At 38.2% G+C, this 26,385-nt stretch overlaps 1 protein-coding gene across 2 annotated transcripts in view; it reads left to right on the top strand.

Annotated features, from left to right (window-relative positions):
* NUP205 (nucleoporin 205) overlaps positions 1-26,385 on the top strand; it is an 85,247-nt gene that overhangs the window by 4,857 nt on the left and 54,005 nt on the right. For both annotated transcript variants that reach the window (XR_009610222.3, XM_060633216.3), the window contains exons 2-13: positions 3,015-3,157; positions 4,375-4,546; positions 7,204-7,348; positions 7,734-7,893; positions 8,326-8,554; positions 11,373-11,537; positions 16,159-16,334; positions 20,212-20,328; positions 20,509-20,646; positions 22,169-22,319; positions 23,489-23,694; positions 25,719-25,901. Coding sequence is in view for 1 of the 2 variants with exons in the window: in XM_060633216.3 (XP_060489199.1) it covers positions 3,015-3,157; positions 4,375-4,546; positions 7,204-7,348; positions 7,734-7,893; positions 8,326-8,554; positions 11,373-11,537; positions 16,159-16,334; positions 20,212-20,328; positions 20,509-20,646; positions 22,169-22,319; positions 23,489-23,694; positions 25,719-25,901 (1,985 nt within the window). In the remaining variant the exon portion in view is untranslated. The remainder of the gene's footprint in view (positions 1-3,014; positions 3,158-4,374; positions 4,547-7,203; positions 7,349-7,733; positions 7,894-8,325; positions 8,555-11,372; positions 11,538-16,158; positions 16,335-20,211; positions 20,329-20,508; positions 20,647-22,168; positions 22,320-23,488; positions 23,695-25,718; positions 25,902-26,385) is intronic.

Raw genomic sequence — 26,385 nt, forward strand, 5'->3', positions numbered from 1 at the left:
TTTTTTTTTTAACATTTATTTATTTTTGAGACAGAGAGACAGAGCATGAATGGGGGAGGGGCAGAGAGAGAGGGAGACACAGAATCGGAAGCAGGCTCCGAGCCATCAGCCCAGAGCCCGACGCGGGGCTCGAACCCACGGACCGCGAGATCGTGACCTGAGCCGAAGTTGGATGCTTAACCGACTGAGCCACCCAGGCGCCCCTCAATCTATTGATCTTTAATGAGAAGTGTATCTGCATGGGTACTCATGTTGGTTGGTCAGCACAGCTTTTACTCTAGAAATTTACGTAATAAATGATATTTTTTAATCCGAAGATTGTCAAGAATAGAAGCAAAGCAGGGAGTGGACTGATTACTCTTAATGTGAGGTCTAGACCTGCTGATTCCCATCTCCCACATCCCCACACCAAAGACCTATGGCTTCCTGCCCTCCCCTTCAGATTAGGTTAGGCTAGCTTCTCCCTTTTATATGTTCTCCTAGCAGTTCTCCATCATCTTTTATTATATTGATCATTGTATTTTGAATTCTGTGTTTAATGTCTTCCTCTGTGTCAATCTCTGAGTTCCATGAGGACTGGCATACTGTCTATCTTGCTTGGTCTGTAGTCCCTGGCACATAGGAAGTCCTCAGTAAATACTTGTTGAGTGAATGAATGATGTGGTTTGACCATTTTAGTCTATTCTTCACCATGCACATTTTCCCCCTTAAAAGAATTTTCCCAATGCATTGTCTTTTGATGACAATATTGCTTATCCTACAGTGAACATTTAACACATTTAATTAGGTTGCATTATCATGCCATCTTACTTCCCTGGTAGGTTTGTTTGGATTTGTGCTTTCTCAGAGAGAAGTTAAACATGTTTACAGTTCAGGCTATAGATTAGTTCCACGTTTCTGGAGTGACTGATTGGTTTTGACTAGTTTCCTTTTCAGAGTCTTTATAAACACATATGGGCACCATATCTGATTGTTTACAAACAGAAACTTGGGTCTTCAGGGAGTGTTATTCAAACAGTGGGTCTAAAATATATTTCATGAATTTCATAAATTTATTTCATGAATAAAATAACATGATACAAAATATCAGAGTGCACGGATTGAATGAATATTAGTATTTTATATACAACTTTTCAGTTTTATGTAGTTACTGGGTTGAGATATGGAATATTTCTTACCGTGGGTTCTAGTCACAAAAGTTTGAAAGCCGTTACTCTTTAATTCCACTATGGCTCTTTGAATTCTCTTTTACACTTTTGCACCTGCCTTTGAGCCTTAGCTCCTGCTTTCTCTTGGCTGTGCTTTGTTACCCAGATTTTCCCCAAATTGCTGCACAAGTGCAGCCATCCCTTAGAAATTCTTGACCATCATTTTGATCTTTTGAAATTCTTATTTTTTTGTGTCAGCAATGATATTCCCTTTTTTGTACTATTGTTATTGAGATTTTTCACTTATGTATGCTCTGTCTCCAGAATTTGATTTTGAGGTTTTTTTAAAAAAATGTTTTGTTAACTTTATTCATTTTTGAGAGACAGAGAGAGACAGAGCATGAGTGGGGAAGGGGCAGAGAGAGAGGGAGACACAGAATCTGAAACAGGCTCCAGGCTCTGAGCTGTCAGCACAGAGCCTGACGCGAGGCTCAAACTCACGAACTGCGAGATCATGACCTGAGCCGAAGTCGGATGCTCAACCAACTGAGCCACCCAGGCGCCCCTGATTTTGAGTTTTTAAAGATCAGATTGTTTCTCCTGTCCCCTATAATATTTTATTGTTTATTTATGGGCTGAAACATTTTTAGATAAGACATTTTTAGATAAGTGAATTTGGCTGAGTTTAGATGAATTTGCCTAGGTATGTCTAGATATGATCTTAATTTCACTTACCAGATGTGTCAGAAATACCTATATTTATTTCAGACATTTTCATTTTCCACGTGTTAGGTATGGAAGTAATATAGTTTAGTAGTTAAGGCACATTCTGATGACAAACTGCCAGGGTTCATAATCCATGTATCCAGTGTGTCCCTGGGTGAGTTTCTTGCCCCCTCTGCCTCAATTTCCACATCTATAAAATGGAAGAAGACAGAGTGCTGACCTCATAGTGTTCTGAAATAAAATAATCCACGGAAAGAGCTCAGAACCACGCTCAGTAGCACATGGCAAAAACTCAGTATTACTTATATAAATTTACAAAAGTGTTCCATATTTATGTTTTTAAAAAAACATTTTAAATTTTTTAAAAAAAATTAAAAAAAACTTTTTTTAATGTTTATTTTATTTTTCAGAGAGAAAGAGAGACAGACAGAGTGTGAGCAGAGGAGGGTCAGAGAGAGAGTGAGACACATAATCTAAAGCAGGCCCCAGGCTCTGAGCTGTCAGCACAGAGCCTGACGCGGGGCTCGAACTCACAAACTGTGAGATCATGACCTGAGTTGAAGTCGGACACTTAACTGACTGAGCCACTCAGGCGCCCCTCTGTGTTGTTTTTTAATAGCTAGTGTCCTAGCCAAAATAAACTGCCTTTTTTTTTTTTTTTTTTTTTTTTTTGAGCTGCTAAGTTTTACAAAATCTGATCTTTAGTCCCTACTCCTGCTTTTATTTGGATGATAGGGATTTGTATTTATTGAATGCCTATGATATGCCAGTCACTGTAATGTGTGTTTTACCTAGTTTATCTCATTTAATCCCTTTGCCCCTATGATGTAGATATCATCTAGTGAGGTTATTTCCTTGCTCCGTGTCATACAGCTAATAAAGTGGGAAAACCATAGCAGATATTCCACTTTCAAGTTGGGATTTACTTTATGTTACATTAAGCTAGACAAAATTATGCTTATATTGTTTTTGAGAAATCTGATACATGTGCTTGTATATTAATGTTTGGTTTATATGTCTAACTCTGCATATTTAAAAGTAGCCGTGATGAGTGTGACTGAAATATGTAGACAGCAACCTTATGTTATTTTCCACATGTGTGTCGTATTTGATGCTGGTTTTATCGATTTTTTCTTGAAGCTGCTAGTCTGTGGGGTCCGTACAAAGACATTTGGCAAACAGTGGGAAATGCTCTTTGGAGAAGACAACCTGAAGCTGTCCACCTTCTTGACATGATCTTGAAGAAACACAAACCTGACTTCATCTCACTGTTCAGAAACCCAGTAAGAAATTTTCTTTTTTGCTTCTTGGATATGCTTTTGTACTTGTCCTAGTCCACTGATTCAAGTTTTCTCTAAAACTGTAATTTTTCCTAGGAGCAGTTATTATCTTCTTTTTGTTCTCCATAGAAGTTAATATGTATTTATCTCTAGCCAGGAGATATCTTAGTAATATTTGAATGCAATTTATAAAGTGTAGTATATTCCAGAATTGTGAGTGTCCTTGGAATTTCTGACGTATAGTTAATATATCTAAGCTCAGTAAGATTGATTATTTTGTTTATTTCCAGGTACACTTTCAACATTTTAATTCTTCATAATGTTATGTAAGTTGTGTTAGCTGAACTAATGAATTCCTGTGTGTTTACTCACTGCATCTTGAAATCCCTTTCAACCAGGGAGAGAATACTTCAGTGTAGGGAATTCTTATTTGGAAATTCCTTTCCTTGCTGTTTGATAATTTTCTTTTGTAGACTAACAAGAACCGTTTGTCTTACCAGAAATGACCTTTTGCTTTTTAGCATTTTTTTTTTTTTCTCTCTTTAGTAGAAAGAGCTCTACCCTGAGAGCCAGTTGAGCTGAGTTCCAGTCTTGGCTCTACCACTAGAGTTGTAGGACAGGGAGGTCACCTGACTTACCTGGGCATCAGCTTTTCCATCTGTTAATAGAGGAGTTGGATTTAAATGTCCTATGTGGCCTTCTTCCAGATATAAATTTCTAAGACTGTGATCCATCAAATAATTCTATACTATATGTTATTTGTTAACTATCTGAACCAAGTAAGAATTTTTTTGGGAATAAGACTACATTTTACATAATATACTAATAAACTATCACTAGCCCTACTGATTGATTCAACAATTCCTGTATATATTTGTTATTTCCCTCTTGAAGACCTTATGTTTTTATTTATTAAATGTATAACTGGAAAAGTTTCTTACAGACTTGAAAAATAGTATACTGTTTGTGCTTTCTCAAAATTTTGTATTTCAGAGGTTAGCAGGGGCAATTATTGAGAAGGTAGTAATAGCGTAAAGTGCTGGAACAAATAGGAAGTGTTACCTCATACAGGTCTAATTGTAGATCGTCTGATAAACAGTACTTCTTTTGTCACATGACCAATCTACCTTATCATGAATTAACTTCTCTAGGTAATAATTAAGACCTTGTCTCCAGGATACTATTTCATCACCTGATTTTATTTATTTTTGCCATTGTAGCCAAAAAATGTCCAGCAACACGAAAAGGTTCAGAAAGCCAGTACAGAGGGAGTCGCCATCCAGGGTCAACAGGGGACCCGACTTCTTCCTGAACAGCTCATTAAAGAAGCCTTTATCCTTAGTGACCTTTTTGATATTGGAGAATTGGCAGCTGTTGAGCTTCTCCTCGCCGGTAGGTTGACATTTAATTGACCCTATGGTAAGGGAGGACAGAACTATAAAGTCATTTGCTCAGGATTTATAGTGTTGTATCATTTAGGTTCCAGAGTAGTTTCTAAGGATGCAGTTTATTCGAAAAGCCATATTCAAAACATCTCCTTTTGTTTATCTTTGACTAATGGGAAGGCTTTAGTGACTGAAGTTGTGAAAGGTAATTTAACTGTTGTAAGATAGGCTTTTACATGGTAATTTACTAGCAAAGAATCATTGGCTCATCTCACAAATTTTATAGCACAAAGAATTTATTGTCATAGAATGAGTAAGAAAGAAAGGTCACTGCTTTTTTGGAGTTTCTTTTTGAGGTGGGGGGGGTTCAGATAAGTGAATGGGTTAAAAATAAGAATTTTAATAATACTACTAGGAAGAAAATAAAACAAGGCAATGGGCTATAGAGAGATGGGGAACTGCTAGAGGGCAACTCTAAATAGGGTATTTAGAGAAGGCTTCTCTGGGACATATGACCTGAGACCTCCATGATGATAGGGTACTAGAGTTGTTGGTGACCCAGACAGACCAAGCAGCAAGTGCTTGAGGTGAGGCCAAAGGCACACTGTAGAATAAAAAGACCATGGATAGAAGGATGCAGGAGCCTCACAAAGACGGGGAGGGTGAGGGAGGGTAAGGAGAGAGCAGGAATTAGATCACATTCAGTCTTGCAGGCAAGGAAAATTATTTGGATTTTATTCTAATTGATTGCGATGGAAAGTTGCTGACAGGGGCTTTAAGCAGAAGAGTTACATAATCCAGAAAAAATTTGAAATTATTTCTCTGGCTGCTATATAGAGAAAAAGTTGAAATTTCCATAAAGTAAGCAATTCATTTTCATTATAGCAGAGGAGCCTTGTGAAGAAGCCTCGTGGGCATTTTTAAAATTTTTTTATTTTTCAAAATTTACATCCAAATCAGTTAGCATATAGTGCAACAGTGATTTCAGGAGTAGATTCCTTAGTGCCCCTTATCCATTTAGCCCATCCCTTCTCCCACAACCCCTCCTGTAATCCTCAGTTTGTTCTCCATATTTATGAGTCTCTTCTGTTTTGTCCCCCTCCCTGTTTTTATATTATTTTTGTTTCCCTTCCCTTGTGTTCATCTGTTTTGTCTCTTAAAGTCCTTATATGAGTGAAGTCATATGATGTTTGTCTTTCTCTGACTAATTTCACTTAGCATAATACCCCCCAGTTCCATGCACGTAGTTGCAAATGGCAAGATTTCATTCTTTTTGATTGCCGAGTAATACTCCATTGTATATATACATATATCTATATACCACATCTTCTTTATCCATTCATCCATCGATGGACATTTGGGCTCTTTCCATACTTTGGCTATTGTTGACAGTGCTGCTATAAACATGGGGGTGCATGTGTCCCTTCGAAACAGCACACCTGTATCCCGTGGATAAATGCCTAGTAGTGCAATTGCTGGGTCGTAGGGTAGTTCTATTTTTAGTTTTTTGAGGAACCTCCATACTGTTTTCCAGAGTGGCTGCACCAGCTTGCATTCTCATGGGCATTTTAATTGAAAAAGTTTCATATGTTTAAAGATGTCATGTGGCTTCCAAAATCCTTTTTGACCTAAGGCTGCATTAAAAGTAGTACGGTATTGAGAATGAGGAAGGTAGTTTTTCCATTCTGTGATGGAAATGTTAACTGGATATGCTTGACTTTTAGTTTAACTCAGAACTTTGATTTAACATTTATTTTATTTTTACCATGGGCCAGGCACTGTGTTAAGGCTTCAGGAAGAGAAGCATGAATAAAACAACTAGTGTGAATGAGCTCATAGTCTAGTAACTGGGAAAGACATGGGGACAAATAATTATGACACAATTAGGTGCATTAATGCCGGTTTATGCAAGATTTAGTGATGGTCCAGAGGCAAAGAGATTAAATTGAATTGACCTCAGGGTGTACAGAGAAGTCTTCATAAAGATCATGCGGCCTAAGGTAGGTGTTGAAATATGAGTAGGCACATGTTGAGTAGAATAGGTGTGCATTCAGGAGGACGAAGGGCATCCGGGCACAAGAAATGGCCTGCACAGAAGTGTGAAGCAGTGAAATGAATTTGGGGACGAGAGAGAGTGGACTGATTGTGCTACGGGGAAAAGACAATCTTAGGAAATGAAACTGAAACTAAAAAAGACAAAGTGGAAATTACTCAAAAGAGAGCAGTTAAAACGGTGAGGGAACTGGAAACAGGAAAAGTTAATTTTCAGAGAAAACTTGAGGGGAAGAAACGTCCAAATATTGGAAAGATTTCATGTGAAAGAGGGTAAAATGGGCATTAAACAACATTGGATTCAGTGGACAGTAGTGAGACCAAAAGATTGTTCCCCAGCACATAGAAATCAGAGATAAAGGTGAGATTGAGCGTTTGGGAAATGGTGAATTCCGTTACTGCCAGTGTCCTGGCACAAGTTGGATGGCCTCTTGTAGATGTTAGGGAAGAAGGAAAACAGTAGACGGGTGTTTGAAGTAGAGGACCCTTAGGGCCCCTTGAGCCCCGAGGTCCTGTGATTTCTTTGAACTGAACATTGGTATAGTCATTTTGGTCTCATCCTAAACACACATGTGTGTATTTACTAAATTGTTTCTCAACTCCCTTTTCTAGGAGAGCACCAACAGCCCCATTTTCCTGGTCTCACCAGAGGACTAGTAGCTGTTCTTTTATACTGGGATGGAAAGCGGTGCATTGCAAATTCCCTGAAAGCCTTGATACAGTCTAGACGAGGAAAGACGTGGACCCTTGAACTCAGGTCTGTTTGCTTCTTAGGATTTCAAGGCTTTATTAAAAATTATCTGAAGATTTATTAATTTATTATTAGAAATAACGTAAATTTCTCCTTCCAGTATGTATAATTTAAGTAAGATATGTAACATAGCCGAGCAATAAATACTTCCTTATTCTGTAAAGAATAACAGATTAAAGCTGCTTTATTTTGTTAACAAAAAAGAAGTATGCTTAGAAGTTTATTGATGCCTAGTTATCTAGAAAGAACTAAAAGAGCTGGGTTATAATTCATCCTGTTTTGTCCAGTAATGTAACATTATTGTCAACAGCATTTGCTATATCTGTAAGGTGAAGAAGTGTATGCATTACCGTTCATTGTAACTTTCTCTATTGATTTCTTTTCGTTACAGTCCAGAGCTGGTTTCCATGACAACACGCTTTACAGATGAACTGATGGAGCAAGGATTGACTTATAAAGTGCTTACTCTGGTGTCACAGATTGATGTGAACAATGAGTTTGAGAAGCTACAGCGGGAGAGAGGTTTGGGCAGTGAAAAACATCGAAAAGAGGCAAGGGTTCACTGAGATCTGTTCATGGGTTGTCTATGTCAGGTCTTGGGCAGAAAAGTCATGACGATTAGAACAATTAGAACGTGGGCATAGAAAATTGCTAACGTACGTTAAAATGTGTAGGCATCTGTGTCCAAAATTGGCTTGTAGCTGTTTTCACTTCTTTCTAGTCACTTATATGCTGTTGTAGCTCTTTTCCTGGAATGAACTCTTCAAGAAATTGGTCATCCCATAACAGAGCTTGGAACGTAAAATGAGGAATTAACAGTAGGGTTTGTTTAGAATTCCAGAGGTGACAGGTTAGGGTCACTTGTGGATTCAGATAGATTTATTTAGTTGCTTAGCTTTGGAAAAGGTAGTTTACACTTTTGGAAGACGACCGGGTTTCACTGTGATTTATGTGTACTAACAATCATACATTTTTCTTTCTAGGTTTCTGATCTTATCAAGGAGTGCAGGCAGTCTCTGGCAGAAAGCCTTTTTGCCTGGGCTTGTCAGTCACCTTTAGGCAAAGATGACACTCTGCTTCTTATTGGACATTTGGAAAAAGTGACAGTTGAGGCTAATGGTTCATTGGATGCAGTGAATCTGGCTCTTCTTATGGCGCTTCTGTACTGCTTTGATATCAGTTTTATAGAACAAAGCACAGAGGAACGAGATGGTATTGGATTTTATACCTATTAATACATTTACTTTTTTAAAAATGAGATTAAATTATGGAGATAACATTTAAGAAGGGCAGTATTTTAACTAACGTAAGAAATTGTACATTTTATTCCTGTATTTATTCCCGTGTGTGCAGTTCATCCATATTTGAGTATTTACATAAAAGATGACATTTAAAAAATTCTGCGCTCTGTTAGATGTCTTTATTGTCCTTTTCAGTTTTGGAATAGGAAAGTGATAAAGATTATGCAATATATGTTCATGAGTTCTCCATGCGTAATTTACGTAATTGCTTGTTTCTTTACATTTTATTCACATTTCAGACCTTTCATGAAAACATTCTAGGGGAGGGTAACTATCATTTTTAGTAATATATCATCTTTGATTTATGTTGTCTCTGAAGTATATAAAATTTTTACTTGGTGACCTTATTCATAATTACTGCTTAGAAAAGAGGATCTCAAAAATGATTCCTGCAGAGGAAGATTATTGCCCTTAGCGTCACAGGTGTTTATAGTTATTCTAACAGTTATCCCCTGTCTACTTTTGACCGTATTGTTGGCATCTTTCAATAGGTAGGTATGTAGGGAGAATAGACCTTTTCCACTCATCTTTGGTGGCCATCCTTAGACATTAGGGAAGGCTTATGGAAGGCATAAGTACTCCTTTCCTCCAATCGGATTGTCACACGGTGCTTTGAGCGCCACAAAAAGAGTGGTGCCTGTGCTCGTATAGGAATGCTGCCACTTAAGGCATTGGTCAGATTTCCTGTATTGAATGAAATGAAGCACAGAATTAAGTGGGGGCAAGCTGTGTTCATGGAACCTTGTAAGTGGTACTTGCAGCAGCGAAATGAAATGCCTGGAAAGTTTCATAGGCTAGGATGTAAGGTTTTTGTATTAGGTTGTAATTTTATGAATTTAGGATGCTGATGATTGACTCATTTTAATTGTGATTTCTTGTTGGTCGTTCTGTATATGTTTGGTTAATAAATGGGAGAAGTGAATTATTAGCGCATGTATAATAGTAGACAGAAACTTTCAAACTACAGGAAATTAAAGAATGTGTTCTTGGTTAAAGATTGGGAACCACTAGGGCACCTGGGTGGCTCAGTAGGTTGAGCATCTGACTTCAGCTCAGGTCATGATCTTGCAGTCCAAGAGTCTGAGCCCCACATCAAGCTCGCTGCGCTGAAGCTGCTATCAGCACAGAACCCGCTTCAGACCCTCTGTCCGCCTCTCTCCCACTGTGCGTGCACTCTCTCAAAAATAAACATTAAGAAATAAAAGAAATATGGTACGCCTGGGTGGCTCAGTCGGTTGAGCATCCGTCTGCAGCTCAGGTCATGATCTTGGTGTCCGTGAGTTCGAGCCCCACGTTGGGCTCTGTGCTGAAAGCTCAGAGCCTGGAGCCTTGGTTCAGATTCTGTGTCTCCCTCTCTCTCTGCACCTCCCCTGCTTGCACTCTGTCTCTCTCTCTGAAAAATAAATAAACGTTAAAAAAAAAAAATATTAAAGATTGGGTGGGGCGCCTGGGTGGCGCAGTCGGTTAAGCGTCCGACTTCAGCCAGGTCACGATCTCGCGGTCCGTGAGTTCGAGCCCCGCGTCAGGCTCTGGGCTGATGGCTCGGAGCCTGGAGCCTGTTTCCGATTCTGTGTCTCCCTCTCTCTCTGCCCCTCCCCCGTTCATGCTCTGTCTCTCTCTGTCCCAAAAATAAATAAAAAACGTTGAAAAAAAAAAAAATTTAAAAAAAAAAAAAAGATTGGGAACCACTGACATCAAAAGGAAGGACAAGAAAATAAGTAAAATAAAGTCTTAGGTGTCAGTGGTGTTTCCCATTTTAGATTTTTAAAAAATTTTTATTGTTTTTGAGAGAGAGTTTACAAGTGGGGGAAGAGCAGAGAGAGAGGGGAACAGAGGATCCAAAGCGGGCTCCGTGCTGACAGCAGCCAGTCCGATGTGGGGCTCGAACTCACGAACGTGAGATCATGACCTGGGCCAAAGTCGGACGCTCAACCAACTGAACCACCCAGACTTCTTGGAGAGAGAGCAGAGGAGGGGCAGAGAAAGAGGGAGAGAGAGAATCTTAAGCAGGTTCCACACCCCCGTGCAGCCTGACTCAAGGCTCAATTTCACAACCTCCCATTTTACATTTATTCAGAATCCTATGCTTGTTTGAAATACCAGAGTATGAACTGTAAATAGAAAATCACTTAATTATTATTTAGCAATTTCATTTGTTATAATCACAGTCGATGCTTGTTTGCAATTTGAATTCTTGTTTTGGTCTGTTTTTGCTTGATATTTTAATGTAGGCATTTATTTATGTAGTAAAATTCTTTTTTTTTTTTTTTAAAAGATTTTATTTTTAAGTTATCTCTACATCCATCAGGGGCCTCGAATTCATAACCCCGAGATCAAGAGTTGCCTGCATTACTGATCGAGCCAGCCAGGCACCCCAAATTCTGTCTTTTTTGATCTTTAAATTGCATTGATTTTAGAATTTATATGCAGAAAAACTGAGTGGCTTTTTAACTGTTTTAAGAAATTTTTATAGTATACTTATAAAAAACCAGTGAAAAAAAGAGTTAAAATTTAGAATTATTGTCAATTGCCTCTTTCAGTATTAGTTTGTATAGAATTTTTACAGTGTATTTTTTGGTTTGTCGAACACAAACACTATTTTTTGGTTAGTCATAATTCTTTGATAATTCATTGAACTCCGATTTCCTGACCTTTAGCCATCATTCCTATGTATCAAAAGTGAGGATTTCCGTACTTGTTGGTATAGTGGTCTATTTTTGTGTTTTCAGATATGATTCATCAGCTTCCACTATTGACAGAAAGACAATACATTGCAACAATTCACTCCCGCCTTCAAGACTCACAGCTTTGGAAACTGCCTGGGCTGCAAGCCACGGTTCGACTTGCCTGGGCATTGGCACTGAGAGGAATATCTCAGCTACCTGATGTGACAGGTAAATTGATTGTAGGTAACTCTCTTATGAGAAAGAACGTGTCAACTTGAGTGGTATGTTATCTTTGACATATAAGCATGAGCATAGGAAGATATCTGGAGTTGTATTAAATGAAGCTTTGGAATGTGGTAAAATACAGACTTTTTTTGTCCTGGTCTCCCAAAAGAAATTTTATGAAATATGGTTTCCCTTTCTTGGAACCAGTGACAATGCTCTTAGTTTCTTTTTTCCCTTAAGAGTGTAAAAGTTTGAGGGGCACCTGGGTGGCTCCGTCAGTTGAGCGTCCGACTTTGGCTCAGGTCACGATCTCACAGTTTGTGAGTTCAAGCCCCGCGTCGGGCTCTGTGCTGACAGTTCAGAGCCTGCAGCCTGCTTCGGATTCTGTCTCCCTCTCTGTCCCTCCCCACTCATACTTTGTCTCTCTCTCAAAAATAAAAAATAAAACATTAAAAAAAAAAAAGTAAAATTTTGAAATGGCAGTATCACAATAATTTTTTAAATTAAAATTTATAATTTCTTTTTTTTACGTTTTCTTCCTTGGTTTCACAAAATAATTTTTCACAAATTAAAAACTAGTATTATTTTAAAAGAAAATACATTAGAAAGGAGATATTTGGATCAGTTAAGAATGGATGTGGAAGTCTGACTTTAATAGTCTATGACCGACTATAGCATATCCTGTTCTGCTGTTGACATTCATGTAATTCTCATACTATAGTGGTTTCACAGGACGAGAACTATGTTTTTGTTGTAATTTGAAGCCCAAAGAACTGTCACTTGTTTTTATGGTAGATCTGGAAAGATTTTATTAAGGTTGATTATCCATATCAGTGTTTTCTAGTTGTGGAGTGTCAACAGATTCTAGTATCTTATCAATTAGGTGAATCTAGAACGTTTTGTTCACTAGTGTCCTACTGTTCACAAGGAGACTGCAGAAGGCATTTTTTTTTTTTTTTTTGTATTAGGGGGTCTTTCTTTGGCCAAGTATTTTTTTTCAAAAATTTTTTTAATGTTTATTCATTTTTGAGAGAGAGAGATAGAGACAGAGACAGAGCATGGAGGGGTGGGGTCAGAAAGAGAAGGAGACACAGAATCTGAAGGAGGCTCCAGGCTGTGAGCTGTCAGCACAGAGCCTGACGTGGGGCCCGAACTCACCGACTGCGAGATCGTGACCCGAGCCAAAGTCAGGTGCTTAACCGACTGAGCCACCCAGGCGCGCTGGGCAAGTATTTTTTATATTAAAGCTAATTCATGGCTAATTAGACATTCATATTCGTGCATAACTTCTATTTCTGAACTATACCTCTTAGTCATTTGCAAGTCTTATTTTAATACTTGTCTGGCATAAAATTATCCTTTAAACTTTTAAGTGGGTATGTGGTACTTAACTTCATATATTGTGATTTACTGTACTCTTGCCCTCATCTGGAAGGGTACAGAAGAATGTGTTACAGTTTGCTATTGATGAGAATAGGCTTAGGATTCCATACCTAGTTTCGAGTCCCAAATCTTTGGCTACTTCTTCTCTTTAGTTTTACATGTTCATATTTTTTTATAAGTTTGATAATTAGGGGTACTATAATTAAACATTTTTAAACTAAAAAAGTTTCTGAAATTTGAATTTTAAAAAGTGCTAGAATTCAGGGGTGCCTGGGTGGGTCAGTCGGTTAAGCATCCGACTTCGGCTCGGGTCATGATCTCACGGCTCGTGGGTTTGAGCCCCGCGTCGGGCTCTGTACTGACAGCTCGGAGCCTGGAGCCTGCTTCAGATTCTGTGTCTTTCTCTCTCTCTGCCCCTAACCCACTCGCATCCTGTCTCTGTCTCTCTAAAAAATAAATAAACATTAAAAAAAAATTTTTTTTTTTAAAAGTGCTAGAATTCAGATATTAATGCTGCTTTATTACCTAAATAGTCTTCAAGAAATAGTTCTTGAATTGATCATCATGCAGTTTTAATTCCAGTATTTCTGAATTCAAGTGAAGGTTTGTAATTAATAATTATTATTAATATTTAATTTATAATCTTAAGTATTATTAGTCAAAATAAAAACAACTATTTTGTTCTCAAGGAGTTTGTATGGTATGGGTGGGCTTTATTTCAAAATGCAAAATAAAACATAAAAGCTCATTATTTTCCTCTGGTTGAGGCTCTTGGCTTCTATCTGTTCCTGACCCCTTCCAAGGCAATGAAAATTGGTGGTACTTTGAGGGATACCTGGGTTGCTCAGTCAGTTGAGTGTCTGACTCGATTTTGGCTCAGGTCATGATCTCACAGTTTTGTGAGTTCGAGCCCCAACGTCAGGGTATGTGCCGACAGCACAGAACCTGCTTAAGATTCTCTTCTCTCTCTCTGTCCCTCCCCTGCTCGCACTCTCTCTTTCTTAAAGAAAAGGAAAAAGAAAATGTACTTTGAGTAGTGCACTATGTATTTGATTTGTATGATGCTCAAGGAGAATAAACTATGTAGCAGTTCTTATCCAAAGCCGGGTTACCACAAGGTTACCTAGCAATTTATATGTACATTTAAAAGAAGTAAATAGCAATCTATTTCTTGAGGACATAACGGTACCTATGACATATTTTACCAAAAAATTGAACATAAGTAAAGTCTCTGTAGATCAAACTGCCAACTTTTAATATAAACAGAGGACAGAGGAATATGTTAACTGTACCACTGGGATGGATATCAAACCATTGTGGAAACTACAGGATAAAAGTCTAGTTTCTACTGCAGATAAGGGCAAGGGAAAAATTGAAAAGATACAGGAGGAGCCCACTACAGAGGTATCACTCAAACGCAATCTGTAGATCTTAATTGGATTCTGATTCAAGCAAACAGATTGCACAAAAGACGAAAAGCAAAAATCCAAACTAAAATCTTTTATAACATTCATGGGGCGGTTGTAAATTTGATTACTTTGTGGATATTTGATACTGAGGAATTTTTTGAAGATTTAATGATATTGAGATATAATGGTATTTGTATGTATCACTTATTTTTCTTTTGTTTTTAAAGAATCTTTTTGAGTTGTATACTGAAATACTTATGAGTGAAATATTGAATAGTCTGGCATTTGCTTTCATCTAATTTGGAAATGCATGGAGATCTAGAGGAGATAAGTTTAACTGTAAATGGATAGATAATATCGAAGCTAGATGATGGGGTGTGTGGTTTTCATTATATTGGTCTATATATTGATAGATACCTGTTTGAAGTTTTTCAAATAAAAAGCTAAAAAAAGTTACAAGTAGACCAGTTTGTCTTTAGGTTAAGGTTTAGTTTTTAAGTTTTGCTACTTGGGTACCAAATTAGAAGAGTTACTTAGGTGGTCATGTTCAGGTTTTGGTCTTATTAGTTGTGAAGACTTTTTCTGAATGATCTAGTTCATTTCATTGAGATTAAAGCATCAGTTTGTTAATATTTTGATAATAATTCCCTGATTATATCAGAATTACATCATGTATCTCTGAAGAAATTATTTATCACTCATGTTACTGAGAAGAGCACATGGTTTCCTTTTTCTTTTTCTTCTTTTCTTCTTTCTCACAAGTGTTGTTTCTTACAGGAATACAAGGTTGGTATATCATTTAAATCCAGGTTAGCATATAGTGTAATAATGATTTCTGGGATAGAGTTTAGTACTTTGAATGCCCATTGCTCATCCCAACAAGTGCCCTCCTTAATCCCTATCACCCATTTAGCCCATCTCCTGACCCAATGCCCCCTCCAGCGACCCTCCATTTGTTCTCTGTATTTTAAGAGTCTCTTATGGCTTGTCTCCCTCTCATTTTTTATCTTATTTTCACTTCTCTTCCCCTATGATTATCTGTTTTGTTTTTTAAACTACACATATGAGTGAAATCATGGTATTTTGTCTTTCAGTGACTTACTTCGCTTAGCATAATACACTCTAGTTCCATTCACATTGTTGCAAATGGCAAGATTTCATTCTTTTTGATCACCAAGTAATAATTCTGTTTGTGTGTGTGTGTGTTTTAAAAATATACACACACACACACACACACATGCATATACAACGTGCGTATGTGTGTGTGTGTGTATATATGCACACATACATATATACACACTACATCTTCTTTATCCATTCATGAGTCAGTGGACATTTGGGCTCTTTCCATACTTTGGCTATTGTCAATAGGAGTACATGGTTTTCTTTCTTTCTTTCTTTTTTTTATTATTAAAAAAATTTTTTTGTGTGTGTTTATTCATTTTTGAAAGACAGAGACAGAGCATGAGCAGGGGAGGGGCAGAGAGAGAGGGAGACACAGAATCTAAAGCAGGCCAGGCTCCAGGCTCTGAGCTGGCAGCACAGAGCCCGATGTGGGGCCTGAACTTACAAATTGCGAGATCATGACCTGAGCCGAAGTCAGACGCTCAACTGACTGAGCCACCCAGGTGCCCCATGGTTTTCTAATGTAATTTTTCAGTAGCTCTTTTGAGTTTGTGAGTCAGTTACAGTGGGTACAGTCTTAGTTTTAACATAGACATGCTTGAAGGTTGAGAAGATAATCTGAATTTTGAAATATCAGCAGAATATTATGAAATACTATAGTTTAATAACTTTTTCTCCATGTGCTGTTTTTTAAAATATATTTCTAGCTCTGGCTGAATTCACAGAAGCAGATGAAGCAATGGCAGAGCTTGCAATTGCTGACAATGTTTTCCTGTTTCTCACTGAATCCGTGGTGGTGTCAGAAAACTTCTATCAGGAGGAATTTTATATTCGTAGAATCCATAATCTCATCACAGATTTCCTTGCACTCATGCCAATGAAGGTATGTGTAATAATATAGGATGAGTAAAAAGTAGGAGAAGATTTTTATGAAATAATAGAACCGATCAATTAGCTAACTTTATGTTTTAGAAACTAGTAAAATATTTTACTACAGACCGTAATTTGACAATAGTTGTGTTACAGCTTTTGAATTAGTAACTCATGAAAATGAAATAAGACCTGTTAACTGAGAATAAGCTTAAAAGAACAATATATTTGACACTGAGAATAGTTAATAAGGAGAAAGTAATAGTTAAATCACTATGGGTAGAAAAGTATTAATACCATGCTATCCCAGGGATCAGTGCTTAGGTTTGCCTTATTGATATATTTTTACATATGATTTGGAAGAGCCATAGTGGAAAATTTCCAGTTTTATAGATAATTGTTTAGACTCTTAATTAGTGTATAAATGGGCTTCTGCTTGCTTACAAGTAATGCAAAGGCTACTTTTGAATAAAGAATTCAAGCTATCAGTATTATCTATAACAATGAGCCATGTCAGATGGTTTCTTGAGAGTGTATGTGTTTTGTGCAGTGTTGTGCCAAGAAAGCCATCAAAGTGGGGGCAGGAAGTAAATGAGGGAGTAAAGCCCTATGAATTCACTTTTTATGTGTGTATTTTAAAAAGCACTCCAGGGCCTCCTGGCTGGCTCATTTGGTTAAGCGTCTGACTCTTGCCTTCAGCTAAGGTCATGATCTCACAGTTCGTGGGCTCAAACCCCATGTTGGGCTCCATGCTGGCAGCGCAGAACCTGCTTGGGATTCTCTGTCTCCCTCTCTCTCTGCCCCTCCCCTGCTTGAGCTCTCTCTGTTTCTCAAAATAAATAAACAAATGTTAAAATAAATAAATAAAATAAAACATAAAAAAGCACCCCAGAGTACCTACATTTGTAATATTGTGTGGTTTTGGTACCATACCTCCTGAAACACATAAGGCAAATGGAAAAGGTACCTCAAATGGCAACAAACAAGGAGTGCATTGCTTATTCATTATTTAACGAATTAAGTGTTTGTTGAGTTTCTTCTGTGTGCCAGGTGCTATGTATTCTAGGTGTTGTGAAGAAGACCAATAAGTAGGAGACTCATTCGTTATCAGCAAAGAATTTAGAATCTAGTTGGAGAGGTATAGATAGTGAACTACTATGAATTTATATAGGCTAAGGATAGCTCCCTTAGGACTAGAATAGTCAAGGAATACTTGGAAGAACGTTTTTTAAGTTTATTTATTTTGAGAGAGAGAGAGGGAGGGAGCACGTGTATGCATGAGCAGGGGATGGACAGAGAGAGAGGGAGATAGAGGATCCCAAGCCTGACATGGCGCTCAGTCTCATGAACTGTGAAATCATGACCTGAGCTGAAATCAAGACTCTGGATGTTTGACCGACTGTGCCACCCAGGTGCCCCATTCAAGGAATACTTTAACAGATAACCTGAACCCTCAGTAACCTTGGAGGACTTGATAGATTAACACCACAGAATTTTGGAATAGGAAGAAGCCTGCTAATCCTTTCATTTTACATTTGTAGAAATGAAGCCTTAGAAAGCTTAAGACTTAGAGTTTTTCCTAATCAGTAGTCCAGATGGGACTTTGATTATGGAAAGATAATCAGTGGTTTGAATAGGGTAAACAATTCACACAATTGGGGATACTGGAAGTTTTTTTTTGATACAGGAGTATTTAGGTTGTCTGTCTCTTCTTGAACAAACTGGTTTGTATCTGTCAGTGAATTTGTCCTTTTCGTTCAGATTGATTGACATTAAAGTTATTCCTAATACTCCTTTATTATACTGTTCATGTATATAGGTTCTGTAATGATGTTTCCTTTCTTATTCTTAATTTTGATAGTTTGTATCTTTTTGTTTCTTAATTAGCCTGGCTAGAGGCTTATCAATTTTATTGATCTTTCCAAAGAACCACCTTTTGGCCTCATTGATTTTCTTTTCTTTTCTTTTTTTTTTTTTTAATGTTTTATTATTTATTGTTGAGACGGGGAGGGAGGGACAGAGAGAGAAGGAGAGAGGATCCTGTGCTGTCAGCACAGAGCCCAATGTGGGGCTCGAACTCACAAACTATGAGATCATGACCTGAGCTGAAATCAAGGGTTGGACGCTTAACCCACTTGAGCCACCCAGACGCCCCTCCTTGATTTTCTTTTACTTTGTTTTGCTGTCATTGATTTCTGCTCTTTATTTTTTTCTCCCTTTTGCTTTGGGTTTAATTTTCACTTCTCATTTCAGTTTCTCTAGAACACTTATCTCTTAATTACTGCTTTAGGCTGTGTCACATAAATTTTGATATGTTGCTTTCTTTTTTGTTCAATTTAATATGTATTGTAATTTTCCTTGAGGCTTCTTTGATCGATGAGTTATTTAGAAGTGGCATTGTTTAATTTCCAGATATTTGGGAGCTTCTAGGTGTCTCTCTGCAACTGGTTTCTAGGTTATTTTAGTTGTGGTCAGAGAACATACTTTATAGGATTTCAGTTATCTTAAATTTGCTGAGGTTTGTTTTACGTTTGAGAATATGGTCAACTTGGAAAATGTCCTGTGTGCACATGAAAGGAATGTATATTCTGTTGCTGTTATGTGGAGTATTCCGTAAATGCCAGTTAGGTAAAGTTGCTAATAGTGTTTAAGTCTTCGACGTCCTTACTAATTTCACATACTTGTTCTATTGAATAATGAGAGAGGGAGGCGCCTGGGTGGCTCAGTTGGTTGGGCTTCTGACTTCAGCTCAGCTCATGATCTCCTAGCTCGTGAGTTCAAGCGCTGCGTTGGGCTCTTGCTGACAGCTTGGAGCCTGGAACCTGCTTTGGATTCTGTGTCTCCCTCTCTCTCTGCCCCTCCCCTGCTTGTGCTCTGTCTCTCTCTCTCAAAAATAACTAAATATTAAAAAATAATGAGAGAGGAGTGTTGAAATCCTCACCTGTAATTGTGGGTTTGTCTAGCTTTTTTTTTTTTTTTTTTAATGTTTATTTATTTTTGATAGAGAGAAAGAACAAGTTGGGAAAGGGCAGAGAGAGAGGGAGACGCAGAATCTGAAACAGGCTCCAGGCTCCCAGCTGCCAGTCCAGAGCCCAATGGCCTCAAACCCATGAACTGTGAGATCATGACCTGAGCCAAAGTAGGACGCTTAACTGACTGAGCCACCCAGGCGCCCCCCCCCTTTTATTTTATTAAAACATTTTTTTATTTAACATTTACTTATTTTTGGGACAGAGAGAGAGAGCGAGCATGAGCAGGGGAGGGGCAGAGAGAGAGGGAGACACAAAATCCAAAGCAGGCTCCAGGCTCTGAGCTGTCAGCACAGAGCCCGATGCTGGGCTCGACCTCAAGAGCTGTGAGCTCATGACCTGAGCCGAAGTCGGACGCTCAACCGACTGAGCCACCCAGGCGCCCCAGTTCACATGAATGTTTATAAGGTAATGGTTCTCAGCCAGGGCAATAATAGCGTTCAGAGCATGCTGGGGAAATGAATGGCACCAGTGTTGCTTGTTATAATATCTGTGGTGGAGTTGTTGGTAGCCAGGAGGTAGCTCAGGGGTGCTAAACTGTGCTGCAGTGGTCAGGATGATCCAGCCCAGTGAAGAAATGTCCTGTCGAAAATGTAGTAACGTTCCCGTTCAGAAACACTGTTGTTAAACTCACTTTCTCTGTAGTGGAAAATGCATTGAAGTTTTAAGATATAAATTATGGATGGTGATATCATACTAAAATTCCTAGTATATTTTGTTATGTCATTAAAGTGGAATAGACGTTATAACAGGTTTTCTTTTGTATAATCACTTTTAGACAGTTGGCTGGTTTCCTGTTTTCAGTATTATTAACCCATATAATAAATTTCCCTATTAAACTGTATGCAATGCATTTAATAGGTAAAACAGTTGAGGAATCGGGCAGATGAAGATGCTCGAATGATTCACATGAGTATGCAGATGGGTAATGAACCTCCCATTTCACTTAGAAGGGATCTGGAACACTTAATGCTCTTGGTAAGCCATTACACTGGATGCATGGTCATCTCTCCCTCCTTCCATTATTTACTCCCTAACTTTGGAAAGGTTCAGCTGTAAGATCTTAAATAATTGAGTTCCATAAAAATGTAAATTTTCAATTCAAGGTAATTTTTGAGTGAGAGGCATTTTCACCCAGTGTCTGCTTATTCTTTGCAGATTGGTGAGCTATATAAAAAGAACCCTTTTAATCTGGAGCTTGCTCTGGAATATTGGTGTCCCTCAGAGCCTCTTCAGACTTCCACTATCATAGGTTCTTACCTTGGGGTGGCTCATCAGCGACCCCCTCAACGCCAGGTAAGCTCTTAGTTTTTCTGTTTTTCTGCCTTGGTGTAAGTGGGAGTCTTGAACCGTGAAGAAATGTTAATTCCTAATTGCTGTTAACACAAATGACTACTTGTGTAACCTTTAGAAATTTGCACTTTTTTCCTTTTTGAAATTTGAAACTGTTAAATTTAAGTTCTGATCATTTTGGAGTTTATGTAGTCAGTCTTATGTAACATATTAGCTATGTGTCCAATCGTAGAAAGGTGTCTAGTCTTTCTATGTGTCACTTGCTTGAATGTTACTGGTATTTATTTATTAGTTTGTCCCCAGTAGGCATGACAATAACCCATTATACACCATTCTTAACAAGTTGGGGAGGTTAGGATAGGTGTAGGTACTAAAAGGAAAGGCTGAGAAGTTAGAATTGATGACAATGAATCAGTAAAAAATGTAGGAAAAAGTCCATTTTCTGTCCTATATTAACTAAAGTATGATACACAGTAGCAAATAAGATGGATTGCAGTATCGATCTTCATCTTTTGGGATTTCCTATTCTGGATTCTTTCATGTTGAATAATTTTTAGTTATGCTAGAGGCTGAGATCACACACCTTTTCTTTTTACTGCATTTGTTACATTTATTGTTTCACTTTTCTCCCCATTTACAAAAATGTCTTGGAGAAGGAGTGATTAAAATTTTTGAAGATTAAAAAAATCCTTATATTATGAAATATTTGAAACATGGAAGAGAGAATAATTATAGTGAACACCCAACATCTTAATTTAACAGCTGTTAACATTTTGCCTCGTTTGCTTCATCCACTGCTGTTATTTTTACTACTTTTATTTTTCTGGAGTACATGAAAGTAACTTATAGACAGCATGACGTTTCACCTTTTACTGGATAAGTGACTATCTCTTAAAAATAAGGATAATTTTCTCTATCATTAGAAAAATCACTGTTCTAATAGATTTAACAATAACTTCTAGAGACCAGTAACATTTTCAGTTCTGAAATCCAACCAATGAGACTGAGTGTCTGAATAGCATTTTTATTTGTTAATAGATTTAAGGAATAAGCAAAGATAAAAGGGAAAACCAAGAAGTGGATTTACAGAACAGGAATGTGGGAATGTGGTATTAGCCAGAACACAAAACAGTATTTTTAGGCTACCCTCCAAAATTCTTTCAGGTTCCTAGGTCTTCATACTAAATTTGACTGGGATTCAGGAACTGTGGGTTCCAAGTATATTTGACTTTGCTGGTTTATTTTAGAGGAGTAAATTTCTTTGATTGTTTTACATATTTAAAATGTGAGTAGCCTTATGTCCTGTGACATTGAGATGTTTTGAAACAAATGTGCTTTTTGTTCACAGAAAATTCTATAATTGATTAAGTTGCTAGTGACAATCTTGAAAAAATAATTTTTCATGAGTAGAATACCAAATTATTTTATCTTTGAGGCATTAAGTCAGTGCACTTAGTTTTAGTTCATATGTAGTCTTCACTAGTTAGTCCATGCTATGTAAACTATTGATTTTTCCCTATTTCAGGTCGTCTTGTCAAAGTTTGTTAGGCAAATGGGTGACCTGTTGCCTCCAACGATTTACATTCCTTATTTGAAAATGCTCCAAGGATTAGCCAATGGGCCCCAGTGCGCCCACTACTGTTTCAGCTTGCTTAAAGTCAACGGTAGTAGTCACGGTAAGAGAAACTTGGATGTTATCTGAGTTTGTTGTGACATTGTTTTGTTTGGGTTTTTTGAGAGAGAATGAGCGGGGGAGGGTCAGAGAGAGACTCCCAAGCAGGCTGTGTGCTGTGAGCATGGAGCCTGACATGGAGCTCAATCTCACGAACTGTGAGATCATGACCTGAGCCAAAATTAAGAGTTGGACGCTTAACCAGCTGAACCACCCAGGTGCCCCATGACATTCTTGAACTCGCTATTCCCCTGCCTGTTAAAGAATATTGGTTACTTGTACTAAGTTTTACTAGGTGTATAAATTATTTTTATAATAATGGGAAAGGAGTACCTTGGGAGCTTTATGCATAGTGATGCCTTAATTATGGTCTCATAGGTTGGCGAGTTTTACCATTGACTTTGTTAAATACAATTCAGTTTAAGAAATCAGAATTGATATATAAAAACTTCCAAGAACACATCTGGTATTCAGTGCATACTATATACCCTTGCCATATGATTTTGATTTTTTTTAATTCATAAGTACTTGTTTTCTAAATTTCTCTTCTTACAGTTTCTCTGTCAACCCTCTCCCAATTTCCTCATTTAATTTTCAGACTTGAGTCTGGTTAAATTGAAACACTGGAAAAGAGAAGAGAAAGAAATAGTTATTAAACATCTGCTTGGTAGGTCCCATGATTGGAATTGAGCTCTGCCTAGCTCCAAGGCCAGTGTTTTGACTACTCTGTCAAGGCCTGCTTATCTTGCCCTGTGCTTGGTATGTAGTGGAGTAGTGTAAATTACAAATCTAGACTGTCCTTATCTCTCTCTGTGGGAATTTAAGCTCACGTTTGGGAGTTAGCTGTTGGGGAAAGGAGCCCCGTGTAGTCACAGGACAACACAGAGAACTCTTATGGATATAAAATAGGTAACTGACATCCAAGTAATTTACCTTTGCATGTGCCTGGGTACCACCTGTTCTTAGCCCTGAAGAAAAATTAATCCAGAGATTGAGCTCACAGATGGATTCTACCCCATTTTCAACACACTGCTTATTCTAGACAAGACAACATACTCTGCTTATTTAGGAATAAAGGCACAGTTTATTGTTTTCAGTTTATTTTCTCCCTCCATTTCCAAGCAAATGCATAGACATTTTTGAAAGAAAATTTTATGCTGTCTTTCTTTACAGTTGAAAATATTCAGGGAACAGGTGGTAGTCCTGTTTCCTGGGAACATTTCTTTCACTCCTTAATGCTCTACCATGAGCATCTCCGGAAGGATCTTCCAAGTGCAGATAGTGTCCAGTACCGTCACCTTCCTTCACGTGGCATCACCCAGAAGGAGCAGGATGGACTGATTGCCTTTTTACAGCTCACATCCACCATCATTACTTGGGTAATTATCATCCACAGTATGTAAGAGTGTAATTTGTTTTCTAGCACGGGGGCATTTTAAGAAGATCCCAGACGTTTGTGAAATGCTTGAAGTTTATAAGTGATGAGTTTTGCACACAGAATTCTGTTTTTAGGCTCTGTGTTTCTTTACCTTCAGAGGACGTAACGGTAGCTCTACTTATTGCCGCCAGCTAATGTGAAAATAATAAATAGCATGTGCCTGAAAGAAAATAGAAGGGCAAATAAGAATCAGTGTTTGGATTCACATCCTTCTAGAAGGTTCCCTAGCGTAGGTATTTGTTGGTGTGTATGCGTAAAGAATATTTTTAAAAAATTTGTTTGTTTTTTTTTTTATAGAAAGCACAAGCAGGGGAGGGGGCAGAAGGGGAGAGAGAGAGACAGAGACATTGAGAGAATATTAAGCAGGCTCCACACTGAGCACAAAGCCTGATGTGGGGCTCAATCCCATGACCTTAGGTTCTTGACCTGAGCTATATCAACAGTCGGACATTCAACCGACTGAGCCACGCAGGTGCCCCAAGAATTTTTTTTCAATTTTTACTTTAAAAAATTTAAAAATTTAAAAATTTAAAAAATTTTTAGTTTGAGAGAGAGAGAGCATGGGAGGGGACGGGGGTGGGGGGGGGGGAGAGAGAGAGAGAGAGAGAGAGAGAGAGAGAGAGAAAGAAAGAAAATCTTAAGCAGGCTCCATGCTCAGCACTGAGCCCATTGCAGTACTGGATCCCATGACCATGAGGTCATGACTTGCGCCAAAATCAAGAGTCAGACGCTCAACCAACTGAGCTACCTAGGTGCCCTGCCCCAAGAAATTTTTTATTATCATTATTTTTAATGTTTATTCATTTTTGAGAGAGAGAGAGAGAGAGAGAGACAGAGTGAGAGCGGGGGGAGGGGCAGAGAGAGGGAGACACAGAATCTGAAGCAGGCTCCAGGCTCTGAGCCATCAGCACAGAGGCGGACACAGGGTTTGAACTCACTTACCATGAGATCATGACCTGAGCCGAAGTGTGACACTTAACTGACTGACCCACCCAGGCACCCCAAGAATATTTTTAATTAAAAAGAAAAGTTATTTACTGAATTACTCTTTTATTCTCTCCTTACACCAAACCATCTCACCTGCTACTGCCAAATTAGTCTTTAAATTTTTTTTAAATGTTTATTTATGTTGAGAGAGAGAGACCATGTGCAAACAGTGGATGGGTGGGGTGGCGGGGGGAAGAGAGGGAGAGGGAGAGAGAAAGAGAGAGAGAGAGAGAAAATCCCAAGTAGGCTCTGTGCTGCCAGTGTAGAGCCTGACTCAGGACTCAGTCTCAACAACCGGGGGGACCATGCATGACCTGAGCCAGAATCAAGAGTCAGATGCTTAACCAACTGGACCACCCAGGAGCCCCCCAAATTAGTCTTCATAAGGAACATTAGTTTCATTATATAATTTCTCTGCTCAGAAATCTCTTCTACTTGTTTCTCTTATACCCTAGAGCAAAGTTGTGTAGACATTCTGTCTTGAAGATAGGAATAGTGTTTTTGTAGTTTTTCCAGGATTAACATTATTAAACATTAAAACATGAAGATAGTAATTACTTCTTATTGAATTAAAACGGAGTGGTATTTGATACCATATATATCTTCATTTTTTTCTCAAAAATTGAAATGGCATTTATTCATATAGTAAAAAATATATTACATTGTTTCAGGCAGGATTGACAGTGCTTAGGTTAAGATTTATGTGACCCTGGCCGACCATTTATCTCGTATGTATTATTGTCCTCGCTTAGAGCTATAAAAGGAATTGTAAAAGGCTGTTTCTCCCCTCTTCTTTACATTGACTGAGCAGTAATCTGATAGACTTCACACATAAGCCATAAGCTTCTCTTTGTTTTAGTATGTATTAGGCCTTTGAATACTCGGTATAAGTGCTAGCAATTTAGATTATTGCTGGTCATTTTTCTTAGCTTTTAAAAATGGAAAGTCCTTCTTGTTCTTTTTGTGTTCAATTCCCAGAGTGAAAACGCTCGTCTGGCACTCTGTGAGCATCCTCAGTGGACCCCGGTTGTGGTGATCCTGGGACTCCTGCAATGCAGCATTCCCCCTGTTCTAAAAGCAGAGCTGCTCAAGACCCTTGCAGCTTTTGGAAAATCTCCTGAAATTGCTGCTTCCCTCTGGCAGTCGTTGGAATACACTCAGGTAGTATTACAAGCTCTCTTATTTATTACAGTTTGGAAAGTGAGGCTTGATACTGTGGCAGAAGCAAGAGCATCCAGTTCGCAACTCCCAGTATACCGTGACCTTCCCAGTTAGACGGTTACGACTGTAGTACCGAGCATGGCAGCAGAAACGAGCCACCTTGGGTTTTTCTCTTGGATCAGTCGACAGCTTCACTAGGTTACTGGAGATGGGTTCTTCTCTTAAGACTGTTTTGCAGTGTCTGTGAGAAATTAATAAATGGACAGAATTCCTCAACTAGTCTTTGAGACCAGGAGGATAAGAGCCCTCAGGCATTATTTGTACTCATTAAATGTGGGGAACATCCGCTTTTCTTTTTTGCTTCCTCTGTGTCCTCCTGTCCCACACGAGAAGAATGAAGAATCTCTCTTTCATCTTTCTTTAGACGTAAAGCGTATTGGCATTTTTCTGTGAAGGTGTAGTTATTCAATGTATATGCTAAATT

The sequence above is a fragment of the Panthera onca genome, chromosome A2 (genome assembly GCF_046562875.1).
Source record: "Panthera onca isolate mPanOnc1 chromosome A2, mPanOnc1 haplotype 2, whole genome shotgun sequence".
In the NCBI taxonomy this organism is placed as follows: Eukaryota; Metazoa; Chordata; class Mammalia; order Carnivora; family Felidae; genus Panthera; species Panthera onca.